General features: G+C 41.1%; 1 protein-coding gene across 1 annotated transcript in view; it reads left to right on the plus strand.

Moving 5' to 3' along the window:
* TBC1D1 (TBC1 domain family member 1) overlaps positions 1-18,001 on the plus strand; it is a 447,417-nt gene that overhangs the window by 296,081 nt on the left and 133,335 nt on the right. The window contains 2 exon segments of the mRNA XM_030191287.1: positions 15,123-15,193; positions 15,195-15,285. Coding sequence (XP_030047147.1) covers positions 15,123-15,193; positions 15,195-15,285 — 162 coding nt within the window.

Below are 18,001 nucleotides of genomic sequence, written 5' to 3' on the forward strand. Positions count from 1 at the left end.
GTTGGTGGGGGATCAAATACTTATTTCCCTCTGCAGAATGCAAATAAATTCATATACTTTCCACAGTGATTTTCCGGATTTAATTTGTGATGTGCTATCTCTCACTGTTACCAATAACCTACCCTTCAATTATGGGCTGCTCATGTCTTTGTCAGTGGGCAAACTTACAAAATCAGCAAGGGATCAAATACTTATTTCCCCCACTGTATATAAGACACATATGACTCCTGACCCCCTTTTTCCAAATACTGTTCCATAGTGTAAGCAGGCAGGTTTTTATGTGACTGCAGTAATGGTTTTTAATGTGGTAATGATTTTTATGTGAATGTAGGTCAGTTCTTGAACTGACGGATTCCCATTTTATTTATAACTTACTATATTGCATATTGAATCAACCATGTATGCGGTTTACATTTCTAAAATAGAGTAAATAGAAATAGGTAGAGAAAATAATGGGCACGGGTGGGGGGGGGGGAGTAGGAAAAAAGGAGGAGGGGTGAAATAAGGAACTACAATATATGACAGAAAAGATGAGTAGGAGGGGAGGGAAGCGGCTAATGAGCTAGTTTGTTTTAATTACTTGCTATACCGCCTTTTGGCCAGATAATATTAAAGCGAAGTACAATACTAAATATGTGAAAAGGAAAAGAACTCCAATTGTATATAGGAAAACAAGAAAGGAGGAAAATGGGGAGGAGTCAGAGAGAGCGAGAGAGGAGGACATACTGACTGTCAACTGAACCTCAGCCAGGGGCCCCCTCAGTTGACAAGGTAATCAAGGAGTGAGTGAGCTGAGCTGTTTTTAGAATATACAGCAAGTTGCTATGTTCCTGTTTTCTCCATTATTGACAAGATGTGCTTCTATTTAAACTGATGCATATACATGTAGCAAGTCTGATGTCACTGTGTTCTGTCTTCTGCATCTGAGTAGAGATCAGACTTCTGCAGTTCGCATGTCACCATATTTATTTATCAAATTTGTATCCTGCCTATCCAACATATCTAATTGGGTTACAACGTACACTCATAAAATAATACATAGATCAAACTAAATCAGAGCATGCTATACAATATAACATACATCATCCCCCCAAAATGACAGCAGAACATAGTATAGAATTATGTCAAATCATTAGCAAAATGCCTCATCATGCAGAAGTCTTCAACTGTTTTTTTTTAACATCCATTAGTGAGGTAATTTGACTGATGAATCCCCAACAGAAATGTATTCCACATAACTGGCCCCGCAAGAAAAAATGTTTGAGCATGGGTTTCAGCAAGATGGATTTTACGAACCGAAGGTACCGCCAAAAAATTACATCTCTCAGAGCTCAATGTCCTTAAAGGCTGGTAGACCTTAAAGTTCTGAGTCATAGCTAAAGGGGCTTCACAGTGCAGAGATTTAAAAACCAACATCAAAATTTTAAATTTGATGCACCAAAAAAATAGGCAACCAGTAAAGCTTCTGAAATTGAAGAGTCACATGTTCAACCCTACTCATACCCCCAATTAACAAAGCAGCAGCGTTTTGGATTACCTGCAGTGCTCTCAAAGAATTTTCTGAAAGAACACAAAAGAGGGCATTGCAGTAGTCCAGAGCAATAAAACATAACTGTGATAGAAACTTCTCTACAAGTCTTTAAGTCTATCAGCCATATTTTAAAAACATACAACTTTAATAACAGAAATTTGTTGCTTAAATGACAAAGCGATATCCAGAATCGCTCCGAAGCTTTTCGCAGATCCTAGTATAGGAAGGGATATGTTCTCAAACTAAATAGTCGACACTGGACATTTTTTCCCAGAGCAAGACATCCACAGTATTTAAGTTTTTCTAACATTCAAAGCAAGAGTATTGGTATTCATCCAAGCCAGTTTTGCTCCAAGATAAGATTCAATCAGTTTAACTCCTTCCTCAATTTAAGATAAAACAGGAAAATAAAACTGGAAGTTGCCAGCGTATAAACGATAATTAACTCCCAAATCCTTTAGTAATTTGCATACTGGAAGCATAAACAAGTTGAATAAGAGGGCAGATAATGAAGAGCCCTGTGGGACAAATGACCTTACCAAAACCTAATCTGATCTTGACATGTGAATAACCTGAAAAATACAGTCTGACAAAAATTATCTAAACCATGCTAACACCTTACCAGGAATACCCAACGAGTGCAAACATTCAGGGGGTTGTTTACTAAAGCTTAGCTTGCATTATCTGCAGCAAGGCCCATAGGAATAGAATGGACCCTGCTGCAGATAACTTGAGCTAAGCTTTAGTAAACAGGTGGGTCAATTAGCAGGACATGATCAATGGTATCAAATGTCGCTGCTACATCCAAGGATATTAAAAAAAACTTTCCCCTATCAAAGCGTGACCTAATTTCATCCAACATAGAAATCAATGACATTTCTGTGTTATGCTTGGCTCTAAAACCGAACTGAAAAGTGTTGCATAAATTTTGCTGACACCTTCGGGTTCTGCTGGATGTTCCGAATGATACCTGTTGGACAGCTTCATTTTTTATCTATTCAAATATATTGTGACCCCTGAAGCAGGCGGTTTGTTGCACCGAAACACGGACCGTGTCGGGTCCTGCTGTACTAGCACCTAATAAAGTGACTTTAAAGCACTGGTTCCTGTGTTGGAGTGTCCGTTGTCCACCTTCTACTCTTATTTAATTGATCAACAAAATCAGACAGTTCAGCTAAAACCGTGTTCTCCATCACAGCAAAGAACATCAAAGTAGAATTCGGATGGTAATTATCCACTTTACTAGAGTCCAGAGAAGGTTTTTTTTTTTTTTTAATAAAGGGAGCACAGCTGTCCTGTTCAACAAAGCAGGCACCTCTCCTTCTCGAAAAGCTTTATTAATAATAGGTATCATAAAAGGAGTCAAGTGAGTTTTCAAAGCTTTCAAAATTGAAGTAGAACAAGAATTCAATGAACTATTAGAGTTATTAGTGCCTGAATAACTTGAGATGCTCATTGTGTATCTACTGACCAAAGATCCAGCGTTACAGCAGAATCATAGATCTGATTACTTTGAAAACCATCAGCAATCTTATTTGCTTTATCTTGAAAATAAAGTACAAGTTGCTGACTAGATGGAGAAGATGCTATAGAACATCTAGAGACTACTAAAGCTTCCTTAATTGCAAATAATTGCGATGATGCTTTAGAAACTTTCTCATCAAAATAATTCCTTTTAGTTGTAACTACAGATCTTTTATAAACCTCAAAAACCGTAAGATATGCTTTTTGCATATGAAAGTCAGGAAACTTCTTCCATTCACATTCCCTTTTCCTAAGTTCCTTCTTTTCCATTTTCAATTTTACAGTATCAACAAAAAGAAGTGGAAAAAGAAACCAACTTTAAGAGATCAGTCCAAACACCAGGATAAGATGCTCCAAATACAGCTTTATTTGGACCCTACACGGTCTGTGTTTCGGCTTTAAAAAACATTCATCAGGGATCAATCCATGAGTGCTCAATATTATACCGAGTGATGGTGAAGCGCATAAACAACTATCTCTTAATCAGGGGAGGTATACTGTCTCATACCGACAATTTCATTACCTGTAGTTTTTGGAAATGATTGGCCTTGGATATGATTTTTAAGTGTGCATTTTTTTTTCTTTTGTGAACAGCTGGCTTGGCATCAGTTGACCTCAGCTGGATATATATTTGAGAAAAAGAACTTTGATAGTTTGATGTTTGCAAGTTGATTACTTGATTGACTGTCCTTGAGTAGACTTTCAGAGCAATATTGCATAGATATTACATAAAATAATTGTTCTAAAATGCAATCAGAATTAATCGTAGGTGGTTCCATACATCCCATCTGTACCCAGTTTCCTAAAGGAGGGCAAATCCATGTGAGTTTTTACGTTTCAACACCAATCTATTCCAAATAAAACTTCAATAAGTAAAAGATCACTGCGTAGTAGTTGTCTAGTTCATACCTTTAGGAGTCTGGCAAGAAGGAAACAGATGAATGGGAATTCCTGTTTGTGTTATAAAAAGCATTAAGATAAGAGGGGGCCTTAACCAAGATCTTGTGGATCATCAAAAGAATATTAATTTCTCCGATGAACTAGTAAGCTATGTAAATCTTTACGTGCTAGACAAATGAACTTGCAATCTAGTCTTGATTAATATTCATTGCACAGTATTTTACACAGGCTATTTCAGTAGTCTAAATGAGAACAGAAGGGCTATCAGTGGGAATGTCTCAGGAATTCATCCTAGGTTTGATTTTGTTCAGTGTTTTCATAAGTAATAATGTGGAAGGATGAGGTTTGTTGGGAAAGATTTTACTGATGTTACTAAGGTAATACAGCAGGATGGTCACCTCAGGCAGAGTAGAAAAGAGGTTTGGTCTGATGATGCTCGCTATTTAAGATTCAATGCCAAAATAAAACTGTGGATTGCATTTGGGGTGCAGAAATATAAAGAGACTATGGGACTTGTTTTCAGAACACTTAGACTTAAAAAGTTCCATAGGTTACCATGGGGCTCATTTTCAAAAGAGAAAAACGTCCAGAGCAGCATTTGGATGAATTCCGTTATCAAGTCCAAATTGGTATTTTCAAAACCTTTTTTTTTTTTTTACAGACATTTATCTATGCAATTTGTCTGCAGTACATCCAAATCACAAGGGGTGTGTTGGGGGGCATTTCAAAGGCTGGATTAGGGTGTGCCTAACACTTGGACATTTTATAGCCATAATGGAACAAAACCAAAATATCTAGGGCAAAAACTTCAATGTTTTGGTCTAGACCAGTTTTTCTAATGAATAAGACACAAAATGTGCCCTAAATGACTAGATATCCACTGGAGAGATTCGGGGATGACCTCCTTTACTCCCGCAGTGGTCAATGGACCCTTCCCACCACCAAAAAATGTGAATAAAATAGTAATCACCAGCCTCTATGACAGCCTCCGATGTTATAGCCAGGTCCATTAGAGCAGCATTCAGGTCCCTGGAGTAGTTGGCGACAGGTGGACATACCTCCCCCTACCTGTTACACTTGTGATGGAAACTGTGAGCCCTCCCAAACTCACTAAAACCCACTGTACCCACATATAGGTGCTGCCTTCACCCATAAGGGCTATTGTAGCGGTGTACATTGGGGGTAGTAGATTTTGGGAGAGTTTTGGAGAGCTCAGCAGACAAGATAAGGGAGCAGTAGTGAGATGTGTACCTGGGAGCATTTATTTGAAGTCCACCTCAGTGTCCCCTAGGGTGCCTCATTGATCTCCTGGGTTGTCTGGGGGACCAGTCTGCTAAAAATGCTAGTCTTCTTCTTACATCTCAGTGGCTTGTTTTTGTGCATTGTAATTTGTGTGGGGTTCCCCCCCCCCCCCCCAAATGGCCTAAAAAGATAAATGCACAAAGCATAAAACCTAGTTCGAAATGGTATTTAAAAAAAAAGGTTTTCTTTTTTCAAAAATGGTTACATTGGCTATTTGAATTTGGAATGTTTAGCACAAAACATCCAAAGTCTAACTTAAGATGTCATACCAAAAATGCTCCTGTATGTAACTTTCTAAGTCTAAGTGCTTTGAAAATATGCTTCCATATGTCAGGTTTTCAAGGCAGAAACTAGATTCGTGAGCCCTTGGGCCACTGCTGAGGAGTGGCAGCGGCAGGCAAAACCACCCCACACCAGAGACAAGGCAGAACTCTGACAGGGACAGCTAGACTTCACCTGCACTTGACCGCCCTTCCCTAGGAGTTGAGCCCATGGGTGCAGGCGGCCGGCAGGACTTACCGGACAGGGCAGGAACTGGATACCAACTAGACTGAACAGGGACTAAGGGTCAGAGGGGAAAAGAATATACATGGGCAGCAAGGCAGGAAACTGCGCTAGGACTCGCAGACAGACAATACTACACTAGGCAGGAAATGGACAGGCTTAAGGGTCAGGCCTGAAAGCTACAAAGCAGCCACTAAGAAAGGAAACACAGACAGGTAAGAGACAGAACTGAAAGCTACCAGGCAGCCATTAAACAAGAAACACAGACAACCAAGAACTAGACAGAGAAATACAAACAAGAAACAAGACTGGGAAACAAGCAATATAGTACAAGATAAACTACACAAAGACTAGACTAGAATCAGGCAAGAATCTTAGACAATAAACTGGACTAGGCAGAAGTGCACAGAGCACACCAACGTACCAGAGACCTTAGACGATGCAAAGGCAAACACAGAAGTTTCTAGGTGATTGATTAAGCCCATCAGCACCTGAGGCTCAGCTGCAGCAATCTCAAGGCAACTACGAGTGCTGTTCAGGCACAAACAAGAGACAAGTCTGGCAGCCTGGAAGATCCGGACCGGACTGGGCTGAAGCCTGGAACAGGTAGGGACAGCAAGACAATCTATGGCAGCCACCGGTTCTGGCCACCAGAGGGCGAGGCGAGCACAAACCAAGAAGCAGGCAGAAAGCATACTGAAGCATCGAGGAGTGGCCTAGTGGTTAGCGTGGTGGACTTTGGTCCTGGGGAATTGGGTTCGATTCCCACTGCAGGCATGGGCAGCTCCTTGTGACTCTGGGCAAGTCACTTAACTCTCCATTGCCCCAGGTACAAATAAGTACCTGTATATAATATGTAAGCCGCATTGAACCTGCTATGAGTGGGAAGTCGCGGGGTACAAATGTAACACAAAAAAAAACCATACACAGGTGCAGGACAGTGGAGCAATCAGAGCCTGCTGGAAGCAGCCAGCACACAGAGACAGAGCTAACTCAGGAAGAACAGCAAAAGCCAGCTTAGAAGCTGACCGCCAGAAATAAGGTAAGCCTGAGAGGGGTCACGACCACAGACGTGACAACATATATAATTGGGACAATGAGATATCAGTTTGGACTTTGATATCAAAAGAATCAAGAAGACAATGGACTGAAGAATTCTAGGATACGTAGAGAAAAGTATAACCGATAGAAAAAGAGAGATGATAATGCTTCTGTAAGAGTCATTTATGAAATGTCTACATTATTACTGTATATACAATTATAGAGGCCATGGTGATATAGAATGGTCCAGAGATGTTGGTAGCAAAATGGTACAGAATCAGGCCTAAAGCGTGTATACTGTAGAGGGGGAAAAGGGTGTTAGAGATGTTTAAGTGCCTCCAGATGTAAATAAGACATTGGTACTTTTGGTGGAAATGAAGTTTGCAATAAGAGATCATGATAGGCTTTAAGGAGTAATTTTAGGAAATAATATCACAGAAGGTATTGTGAGTGCATGGAATTGTCTGCCAGTGAAGGTATGATGGCAAAAATGGTATTTGAATTAAAGATAACTTGTGTTTTTGGTAGTGCAGCAGGATGAAACCTCTGCTGTCCTATACTATCCAGCTTATTTTCGAAGGAGATCGCCAACCATCTTCCGGCACAAATCGGGAGACGGCCGGCCATCTCCTGAAGCCGGCCAAATCGGTATAATTGAAAACTGATTTTGGCCGGCTCCACCTGCTTTCTGTCGCAGAGCCGGCCAAAGTTTCCGGGGGGCGTGTCAGAAGGGTAGCGAAGGCGGGACAGGGGCGTGCTGGGGCATGCTTAAGAGATGGGCACCCTTGGCTGATAATGGAAAAAAAGAAGGGATCACCTCCCCTGACTCCCCCAGTGGGTCACTAACCCCCTCCCACTCTCAAAAAAACAACTTTAAAAACTTTTTTTGCCAGCCTCAAATGTCATACTCGGGTCCATCGCAGCAGTATACAGGTCCCTGGAGCAGTTTTAGTGGGTGCAGTGGACTTCAGGCAGGTGGACCCAGACCTATCCCCCTCCCCTACCTGTTACACTTGTGGTGGTAAATGGGAGCCCTCCACACCCCCCACCCCCAAAACCCACTGTACCCACATTAGGTGCCCCTCTTCACCCATAAGGGCTATGGTAATGGTGTATAGTTGTGGGGAGTGGGTTTTGGGGGGCTCAGCACCCAAGGTAAGGAGCTATGCACCTGGGAGCTATTTTTATTATTTTTTTTAATTTTTAGAAGTGCCCCCTATGGTGCCCGGTTGGTGTCCCTGGCATGTGAGGGGGACCAGTGCACTACAAATGCTGGCCCCTCCCATGACCAAATGCCTTGGATTTGGCCGGGTTTGAGATGGCCGGCCTCGGTTTCCATTATGGGCAAAAACCGAGGCTGGCCATCTCTGACATCTGGGCGGCCCCAACCGTATTATCGAAACGAAAGATGGCCGGCCATCTCGTTTTGAAAATACGGTCGACCTCGCCCCTTCACGGTGCCGTCTTCAGAGATGGGCGTCCATGATCGAAAATGCCCCTCAATGTGTGTTATGCCTGTCTTTTGATGTGACCAAGATAAAAGATAAGACTGCTGTGCCTAGTAAGAAATTAATCGTGCTGACAAACTACCTGTCTTGGTTCACACTCTTTGCACATTCTGTTGTTTTTTTTTTTTTGTTAAGGGTTTGCCTCTTTCATTTCTACTGAGTGCTGTTTGCATATCTGTTGCATGTAATATCGCCACTGACCTTGTGTATTAGCTTTCTTCTCAATTACACTGTTTGCTTATCTGTTCTCATACTTCGTTCAAGTGAACGTCACATGTCTGCCTTGCGGATTACCTTCCCTTTGTATCACTGTCTAAGGGCGTCGCTTATCTTTCATGGGTGCATGTTTTGCTTGTTTAACACCTATCCTGTACGTGTAGTGCCATGCTCTCTTACCCTGTAGGATAAATAATTCAGAACTGGGTTATTCCTGTGCCTTCAGGGTACATGCTGTAACCAGCAGTCTAGCCATCCCCAACCTAATTGATTTTGTTTGAGCTAAAGATGGATGAACTGATTGATTTTGTTTGTGCTAAAGATGGGTGAGCTGAAATGAATTAAATCCAACCAGCAGGTGGTAGGAGATGGGAGAGTTCAGATATGCATTTGAAATATGGGCCATGCTGCGAATTCAGGAGAGAAAGTGCTGTCATCTGCAGTGCCGCTGAAATCTCCACATTTGCCCTTTTTCTGTTAGTAGTGATTGCACATTTGCAATCGATTTCAAAGGATTAATTGGTTTAACCATCCAGCATATTTGAAGATCTTGTAAGTTTACAATATTCACATAAACCTGAACCAGTCTGAGCAAATGTGGGTTTTTCCAAAAAAGAAATTGGAGCAAATTGAAACTGGATGAAAATGACTGACTTTGGCTCATCAAGTAGGTTTGTCCCATTTTAGAATGAGTAGAGATTTAGACCAATTCAAGGTTTGTTACTGATTCAAGGAATAAACCAGTGGTTTGCCAACAGTGTTATCTGCAGCCTGTGTGTTGTAGGTTAAACCAGGAGCTTAACAAACAATGCTGGACTGGACTGTTAATGACATAGTACATGTATGCTGATAACAGATGTCAGTGTGCCAGAAAGGACTGATGTGACAGCCCGATGTAATGTAGCACAGCAACATGGAGAGGGTCAAAGCACACAATATAGGAGTCAAAAGAAAAACAGCACCAAGGGCCTTCAAGGTTGAGATGAACACTGGTCCTTTTTTTCAATTAAGTTATGCAGGTTATAGAATTACACTTGGATTTTGGCGGAGATCTCTAGGCACGCAAACCCCCCGGATTCTATTTTGCTTGCCTAGAGATCTGCGCTGAAATCCAAGCGTATTCTATAACATGCATAACTTAATTGGCTTAATATTCTAATGAGCTCTGATAACAGCTCTTAACACAAGCAATAATGAGCACTAATTGGCCGTAATTAGAATTTATGCCTACAACCTTGCTAAGTGCATTCTGTAATGCTGCGCCTAACTTCTAATGCTGCAGACAAATATGGGCGGGGAAATGGGCGTTTCGTGGGCATTCTGAAATCTACGCTCATAGTTATATAATATGGCCCAGTTTGCATAAATCTACACGCTGAGATACGCCACAATTTTCATTGGTGTAAATGGAGGCATGTAGTTTTTAGGCACTGAGATATCAACTTAATGAACCATATAAGCTAAGATGTGTTTGAAAGCAGAGAATTACAGGCCTTCAAGTTATTCTTGTGTGATAAAACTTTCCTGTTGACATAGCACTGGTGTTTACTAGCTGAAAACGCTCTATATTTAGGGCCTGAGATCTACTTCGATTCCACGGTATGGTCTGTATGTTTTTGCCCCTTCCATAGAATTGACCAGTCTCCATCTAATTGCCACGATAAAACATGGGCCTGAGCCAAGAATGTATTGATGGTGGCTGTTACAGCAAAGTTGACCCTTAGTTGCCACCCTCTTCTCTACTGTAACTCTCCTATTCTGCCTAGGAGCTTGAAGGAGTATAGCCAGTATAATGCATTGGGCCGTATCTTGCCTGGTGCTTTGTATGCATGATGATGCAGCCTGATGTATTGTACTTTTGCTGTCCTTTCCAAGCCCTGACCTATAGTAGGAGGACCAATGATGAAGTCAGGAAGACGTGGTAGGGTCATGGTGGGTGGCAGTGGAGGAGGTGAGGAATATGAGGCATGAAGATAGTCCAGAGGAGTTGTAGGGGATGTCTGGGGAGCAGTGTGTGAATGAGGGGACCATGGGAGGGGGTGAGGGAAGGAAGAAAGTGACTGGGGAAATATTTGGGGTGGAGGGTGCAGGAGCAAGATGTCTGAGGGGTTTGGAGAGGGTGTAGATTATGTGGAGGAGAAGAAAGTAGAAGAGTGAGTTCAAGGTATAGAGGGGATGCAGGGAAGAGTTATGGGATTGAAAGAGGTGTGGGAAGATGGCAAGGTAAGGCACAAGGAGACGGGCTAGAGAGTTGCTGTGGGATGTGAATGGGAATCAGAAGTGCTGTTGGAGTATAAGTATGAATTGGAGGTGGCAGACAGAGAGATAATGAAGGGATCATAGGGTTCTGGAGTTTGAATTAAACAAATCAGAGGAGATTTGGGCTCAAGGAGATCACTCCAAAATCAGCTTGCTCTTCTGTACTTCTCCATGATCCCTCACCTTCCCTGCTTCATGATTTCCTGTATCTTGTGCTCCACTTCCACTCCTATCCATTCTTCTATTCTCTATTCCTCTGCCAATCCTCTTTGAGATTCCTTATCCATTTTCATTCTCTGAGATCCCCTTTTCATAAGTACATAAGTATTGCCATACTGGGAAAGGACCAAAGGTCCATCATGCCCAGCATCCTGTTTCCAACAGTGGCCAATCCAGGTCGCAAATACCTGGCAAGATCCCAACAAGTACAAAACATTCTATACTGCTAATCCCAGAAATAGTGGATTCTCCCCAAGTCCATTTAATAATGGTCTATGGACTTTTCCTTTAGGAAGCCATCCAAACCTTTTTTAAACTCCACTAAGCTAACCGCCTTTACCACATTCTCTGGCAACGAATTCCAGAGTTTAATTACACGTTGAGTGAAGAAATATTTTCTCCGATTCGTTTTAAATTTACTACATATAGCTTCATCGCATGCCACCTAGTCCTAGTATTTTTGGAAAGCGTAAACAGACCCTTCATATCTACCCGTTCCACTTCACTCATTATTTTAAAGACCTGAGAGACCTCTATCATATCTCCCCTCAGCCACCTTTTCTCCAAGCTGAATAGCCCTAGCCGTTTTATCCTTTCCTCATAGAGAAGTTGTCCCATCCCTTTATCATTTTCGTCACCCTTCTCTGCACCATTTCAAATTCCACTATATCTTTTTGAGATACGGCGACCAGAATTGAACACAATATTCGAGGTGTGGTCACACCATGGTGCAATTCAAAGGCATTATAACATCCTCATTTTGTTTTCCATTCCTTTCCTATTAATACCTAACATTCTATTTGCTTCTTAGCCGCAGCAGCACACTGAGCAGAAGGTTTCAACGTATCATCAACAACAACACCTAGATCCCTTTCTTGGCCGTGACTCCTAACGTGGACCTTGCATGACATAGCTATAATTCAGGTTCCTCTTTCCCTCATGCATCACTTTGCACTTGCTCACATTAAACTTCATCTGCCATTTGTATGCTCAGTCTCGTAAGGTCTTCTTGTAATTTTTCACAATCCTTCCGCAATTTAACAACTTTGAATAACTTTGTGTCATCAGCAAATTTAATTACCTCACTAGTTACTCCCATCTCTAGGTCATTTATTAATATGTTAAAAAGCAGCGGTCCCAGCACAGACCCCTGGGGAACCCCACTAGCTACCCTTCTCCATTGAGAATGCTGACCATTTAACCCTACTCTCTATGTTCAATCTTTTAACCAGTTTTTAATCCACAATAGAACACTACCTCCTATCCCTTGACTCTCCAATTTCCTCTGGAGTACTTTGTCAAACGCCTTCTGAAAATCCAGATACACACTATCAACCGGCTTACCTTTATCCACATGTTTGTTCACCCCTTCAAAGAAATGTAATAGATTAGTGAGTCAAGATTTCCCTTCACTAAATCCATGTTGACTTTGTCTCATTAATCCATTCTTTTGAATATGCTCTGTAATTTTGTTCTTTATAATAGTCTCTACCATTTTGCCCAGCACCGACGTCAGACTCACCGGACTATAATTTCCCGGATCTCCTCTGGAACCTTTTTAAAAGTTGGCGTTACATTGGCCACCCTCCAGTCTTCCGGTACCATGCTCGATTTTAAAGATAAATTACATATTACTAACTATAAGTCTGCAAGTTCATTTTTCATTCTATCAGTACTCTGGGATGAATACCATCCGGTCCAGGAGATTTGCTACTCTTCAGTTTGTAAGAACTGCCCCATTACATCCTCTAGGTTTACAGAGAAATCATTAAGTTTCTCTGACTCGTCAGATTCGATACCATTTCTGGCACCGGTATCACACCCAAATCTTCCTCGGTGAAGACCGAAGCAAAGAATTCATTTAGTCTCTCTTCCACGGCTTTGTCTTCGCTGATCGCCCCTTTTACTCCTCGGTCATCTAGCTGTCTAGCCGATTCTTTTGACAGCTTCCTGCTTTTAATATACCTAAAAAAAATTTAATATGTTTTTTTTTTGTCTACAGTGCTTTTTTCGAAGTACCTCTTAGCCTTCCTTATCAACGCTTGCTTTTGACTTGATATTCCTTATGCTGTTTGTTCTTATTTTCAGTCTGTTCCTTCTTCCATTTTCTGAAGGATTTTCTTTTAGCTCTAATAGCTTCCTTCACCTCACTTTTTAACCATGCCGGCTGTCATTTGGTCTTCCGTCCTCTATTAATACGCGGAATGTATTTGGCCTGGGCTTCCAGGATGGTGTTTTTGAACAGCATCCACGCCTGATGTAAATTTTGATGTAAGTTTTTTTTTTTTTTTACCATTTTCTCATTTTATCGTAGTCTCCTTTTTAAAGTTAAACGCTAATGTATTTGATTTCCTGTGTATACTTACTTCAAAGCTAATATCAAATCCGATCATATTATGATCCGTTATCAAGCAGCTGCAGCACCATTACTTCCCGCACCAGATCATGCGCTCTACTACAGACTAGGTCTAGAATTTTTCCTTCTCTCGTGGCTTCTGTACCAGCTGCTCCATAAAGCAGTCCTTTATTTTGTCAAGGAATATTACCTCCCTAGCATGCCCCGATGTACATTTACCCAGTCAATATCGGGGTAATTGAAATCACTTATTATTATTGTGTTGCCCAGTTTGTTTGCTTCCCTAATTTCCTTTAACATTTCTGCATCCGTCTGTTCATCCTGGCCAGGCGGACGGTAGTACACTCCTGTCACTATCCTTTTCCCCCTTTACACATGGAATTTCAATCCATAGTGATTCCAAAAAGTTTTTTGTTTCCTGCACATTTTCAATCTATTTGATTCAAGGCTCTCGTTAATATACAATGCTACCCCTCCACCAATTTGATCCACACTAGCATTACGATATAATTTCTACCCCGGTATGACAGTGTTCCACTGGTTATCCTCCTTCCACCAGGTCTCAGAGATGCCTATTATATCTAATTTTTCATTTAGTGCAATATATTCTAACTCTCTCCATCTTATTGTCTTAGGCTCCTGGCAGTTTGCATATAGACATTTCAGAGTATGTTTATTGTTCCTATTTACATCATGCTCTGTACTTGACAGCATTAATTTGCAATCTTTTGTCTGTTTTTTTTTTTTTTTTTTTATTTAAGGACACCTGGAGGCTCATTTTCAAAGCACCTTAGCCTCCCAAAGTTCCATAGAAACGGAACTTAGCCCTCCCAAAGTGCTTTGAAAATATGCCTCTGATCTACTACAGTCTCTTTTTCAACCTCACTATCAGGATACCCTATCTTCCCTGTTTTGGTGATATCTTTGAAAGATACCTTTATCCCAAACCATGCGCTTTTGAGCGACTGTCGGTCTCTCCTCCCCCCCCCCCCCCCCCCCCATTTCTAGTTTAAAAGCTACTCTATCTCCTTTTTAAATGCCGATGCCAGCAGCCTGGTCCCACCCTGGTTAAGGTGGAGCCCATCCTTTCGGAATAGGCTTCCCCTTCCCCAGAATGTTGCCCAGTTCCTAACAAATCTAAAACCCTCCTCCCTGCACCATCGTCTCATCCACGCATTGAGACTCCGGAGCTCTGCCTGTCTCTTGGGCCCTGCACTTGGAACGGGTAGCATTTCAGAAAATGCTACTCTAGAGGTTCTGGATTTGAGCTTATCACCCTCCCTCAGACACTTTCCTTATTCACTATTATTCCCTTTCTCTTTTCCCAATACCAATAACTAACATCTTTCCCTCACAATAAAAAAAGGACCAAATTGGGTGCATAAGAAATGACAGGAAAGACATTGTAAACATTTGTTGAAAATTTGCAGAATTTAGTATGTATTTTTTTTTCCAGTGGGTTTCCAGTTGTCTTCATACTTTCACAATTTAGTATGCAAATACTGAAAATATGCTACACATTTGCCACAGAATTTGTAGACTCTTGCCCATAATCTTGTTATATCTGCTGTACTAGATCAAGGTTGTGCTTATATTATGCTGGACCACTGCTTTTTAAACAGTCAAAATTTATAGAGTCACAAAAAAACAGGGTCTGATGTCCAGACTCTATTCCTTTGGCTCTGCTTTTGGGTCTCTGATTAAAATGCTGAAATAGCAACAGTAATTTCTGACTCACCATGTTGATCATTTCATTTGTCAGCTTCTGAAAATGATTTGCTGAACAAACGCCTGAAACTTGATTATGAAGAAATCACTCCATGCCTAAAAGATTGTAACGTTGGTATGGGAAAGAATGCTGAGTACACAGAGAAGATCAAAGATCAAGTTTGACATGGAGGAAATCCATGCTGCTGTTGGACAAGGTAAATTTTGGGGTAAAAAATGTTTTAGAGAAATCTCTACAGAACGTTGGGGTAGGGGTCTAGCCTGAGGAGAGAAAAGGCTGGGAAGAAGCAGAGTTATAAAAAAAAAAACACACATTACAAATGAAATATGAAAACTTTTGCAAAATGTAACTATTGTGTGCAGATTTTTCTAAGTGTCTATACAGAATTTTAATTTTTTTTGCACAGAATTCCCCCAGAGTAACAGTAGGTTAATAGGGATGTGTTTTTCTTCAAAACAGACATAGAAACAATGAAATTCATAATGTCACTTTCAAAATAAAAAGGATTTTGTTTTCTAGTTTAGTGTGCTTTAAGAGGGCAGTCGTGCAGCAGGTTGCCTAGATGTGAAGGCCAACCAAGGTGCCTATTTCTAGCTTGTTTATAAAGTCATCTAAAAAGTGGCATAAAGCAGCATTTGGACGTTTTTTCTCACAAAAACGTCCAAATCAGTATTTTCGAAGCCTATTTTTAGACGTTTTTCTTTTAAGTCCATCAGAAGTTTGTCCAAATTTCAAGGGGGCATATCAGGGGCATGTTCAGGGTGGGAATTGGACGTTCCTGAGACTTAGACGTTTTTCAGCCATAATGGAAGGAAACAAAAATGTCCAGGACTAAAACTAAGACATTTTGAGCTAGACCTGTTTTTAGAACAAATAAGACACAAAAGGTGCCCTAAATTACCAGATGACCACTGCCCTTATTCCCCAGTGGTCATTAACCTCCTCCCACCCCCCCAAAAATGTGATGAAAAACATCACCTGCCAGCCTCAGATGTTATACTCAGGCCCATTACAGCAGCATGCAGGTCCCTGGAGTAGTCTAGTGGTGGGTGCAGTTCACTGCAGACAGGTGGATCCAGGCTTCTATCTCCTCCTACCTGTTAGACTTGTGGAGGAAACTGTGAGCCCTCCAAAACTCACTAAAACCCACTGTACCCACATATAGGTGCCCCCTTCACCGTAAGGTCTTTGGTAGTGGTGTACAGTTGGGGGTAGTGGGTTTTGGGGGGGGGCTCAACAGACAAGGTAAGGGAGCAATGGTGTGATGTGTACCTGGGAGCATTTTATGAAGTCCACTGCAGTGCCTGCTAGGATGCCCTATTGCTTTCCTGTCGGGGACCAGTATACCAAAATGCTGGCTCCTCCTACATCCCAATGGCTTGATTTTGTGCGTTGTGCACTTGGCAAAAGACAAGACATTTTTCTTTTTTGAAAATGACCTTTGCTATTCAGATTTCGGACATTTTTTGCAAAATGTCCAAAGTCGGACTTAGACGTCATATCGAAAATGCCCCTCCCCGTGTATTGAAGGTAAAGAGGCAGAAAATCCCCTCTAGATTGAATACGCAGATGTTTATGCCTAAATATTCATATGTAAAGAGTGCGTGTACATGTCTTTCATAATGTGCATAAATTTTGACTCTACCTACATGCCTTTTTTGTCAGTGCATATAATTTTATGCATGTCACTCCTGAGATAATTTTATAAACTGCATTAATATCAAGTGCCTTCAGACTTTGCAGAACACCACTAGAAGACTACTTTTTCACGCATGACTATTTGATTCTGTAAAACCTTTCCTTATGAAGTACCACTGGCTTCCGGTTTCATTTAGAGTTCAATACGAAATTGTGGTTTTGACTTTTACCACTATACATACTGATATATCATTATATTTATTTTCACTGGTCACTCTCTGTAAACATGCTAGTTATTTGAAAATTGTCATCGGAAATGCACAGGGATAGCGATTTGTCTTTATCGCTCCAAAGCTTTGGAATGCTCTTCCTGAGTTGTTTCATGCTGAGCCCTTATATAAAAGATTTAAAACTTCAACATTTAAATACTCTTGCCTATAATATCCATCATACTTAGAATTATAATATCATGTAGTCTATGACCAACTCTATATTTAGTATGTGGGCATTGTTTAGACCCATTTCAACTGGAGAAGTATAAGTACAACTCAAATTTGTTTCTTTGCTAACTAGTGGAGAAAGTGGTTGTGTGTCAATTAACAGACTTTGTGGTGCTATTGGACATCTTGCATTCTAAGTAAACTGTGTTTCACCATGAATACAATACTGGGACTAAATTAGTGGAATTTATAAGTGAAATTATAGCGTCTCTTGATGTGGGTGAAATGATTTTGGCAGTATCACTCGATCTCACTTTGACATTTGATCTGGTGGATCACAGATTACTTTTGAATCATTTGGAGCCAGTATGGATTGGTGGCACAGTTTTGAAATGGTTCAATGCTTTTTTGGCGGGATGTACTTCTTGTGGCAGTTGATGGCCAAGAGTTTTCTCAACCAAGACAGTGTTTATTTATTTGTTTGTTACATTTGTACCCCACATTTTCCCACCTATTTGCAGGCTCAGTATGGCTTACATAGTACCATAAAGGCGTTCGCCAAGTCCGGTTGAGAACAAATACAAGGTTATATTGTGGTTGAATACGGTAGATGTGTTTCAGGCACCATGAGGGTCGAAGGGAGGGAAGATTGTGTATTGTCCAGTACAATCATTGGTTTTGCAGTGTTGCCGGGAGTTGGGATTTACGTTGGATCGATGGGGTAAGCCTATGTGAAGAGGTTGGTTTTTAGTGATTTCCTGAAGTTTAGGTGGTCATGGATTGTTTTCACAGCTTTTGGGAGTGTGTTCCATAGTTGTGCACTTATGTAGGAGA

The sequence above is a fragment of the Microcaecilia unicolor genome, chromosome 2, assembly GCF_901765095.1.
Source record: "Microcaecilia unicolor chromosome 2, aMicUni1.1, whole genome shotgun sequence".
Taxonomy (NCBI): Eukaryota; Metazoa; Chordata; class Amphibia; order Gymnophiona; family Siphonopidae; genus Microcaecilia; species Microcaecilia unicolor.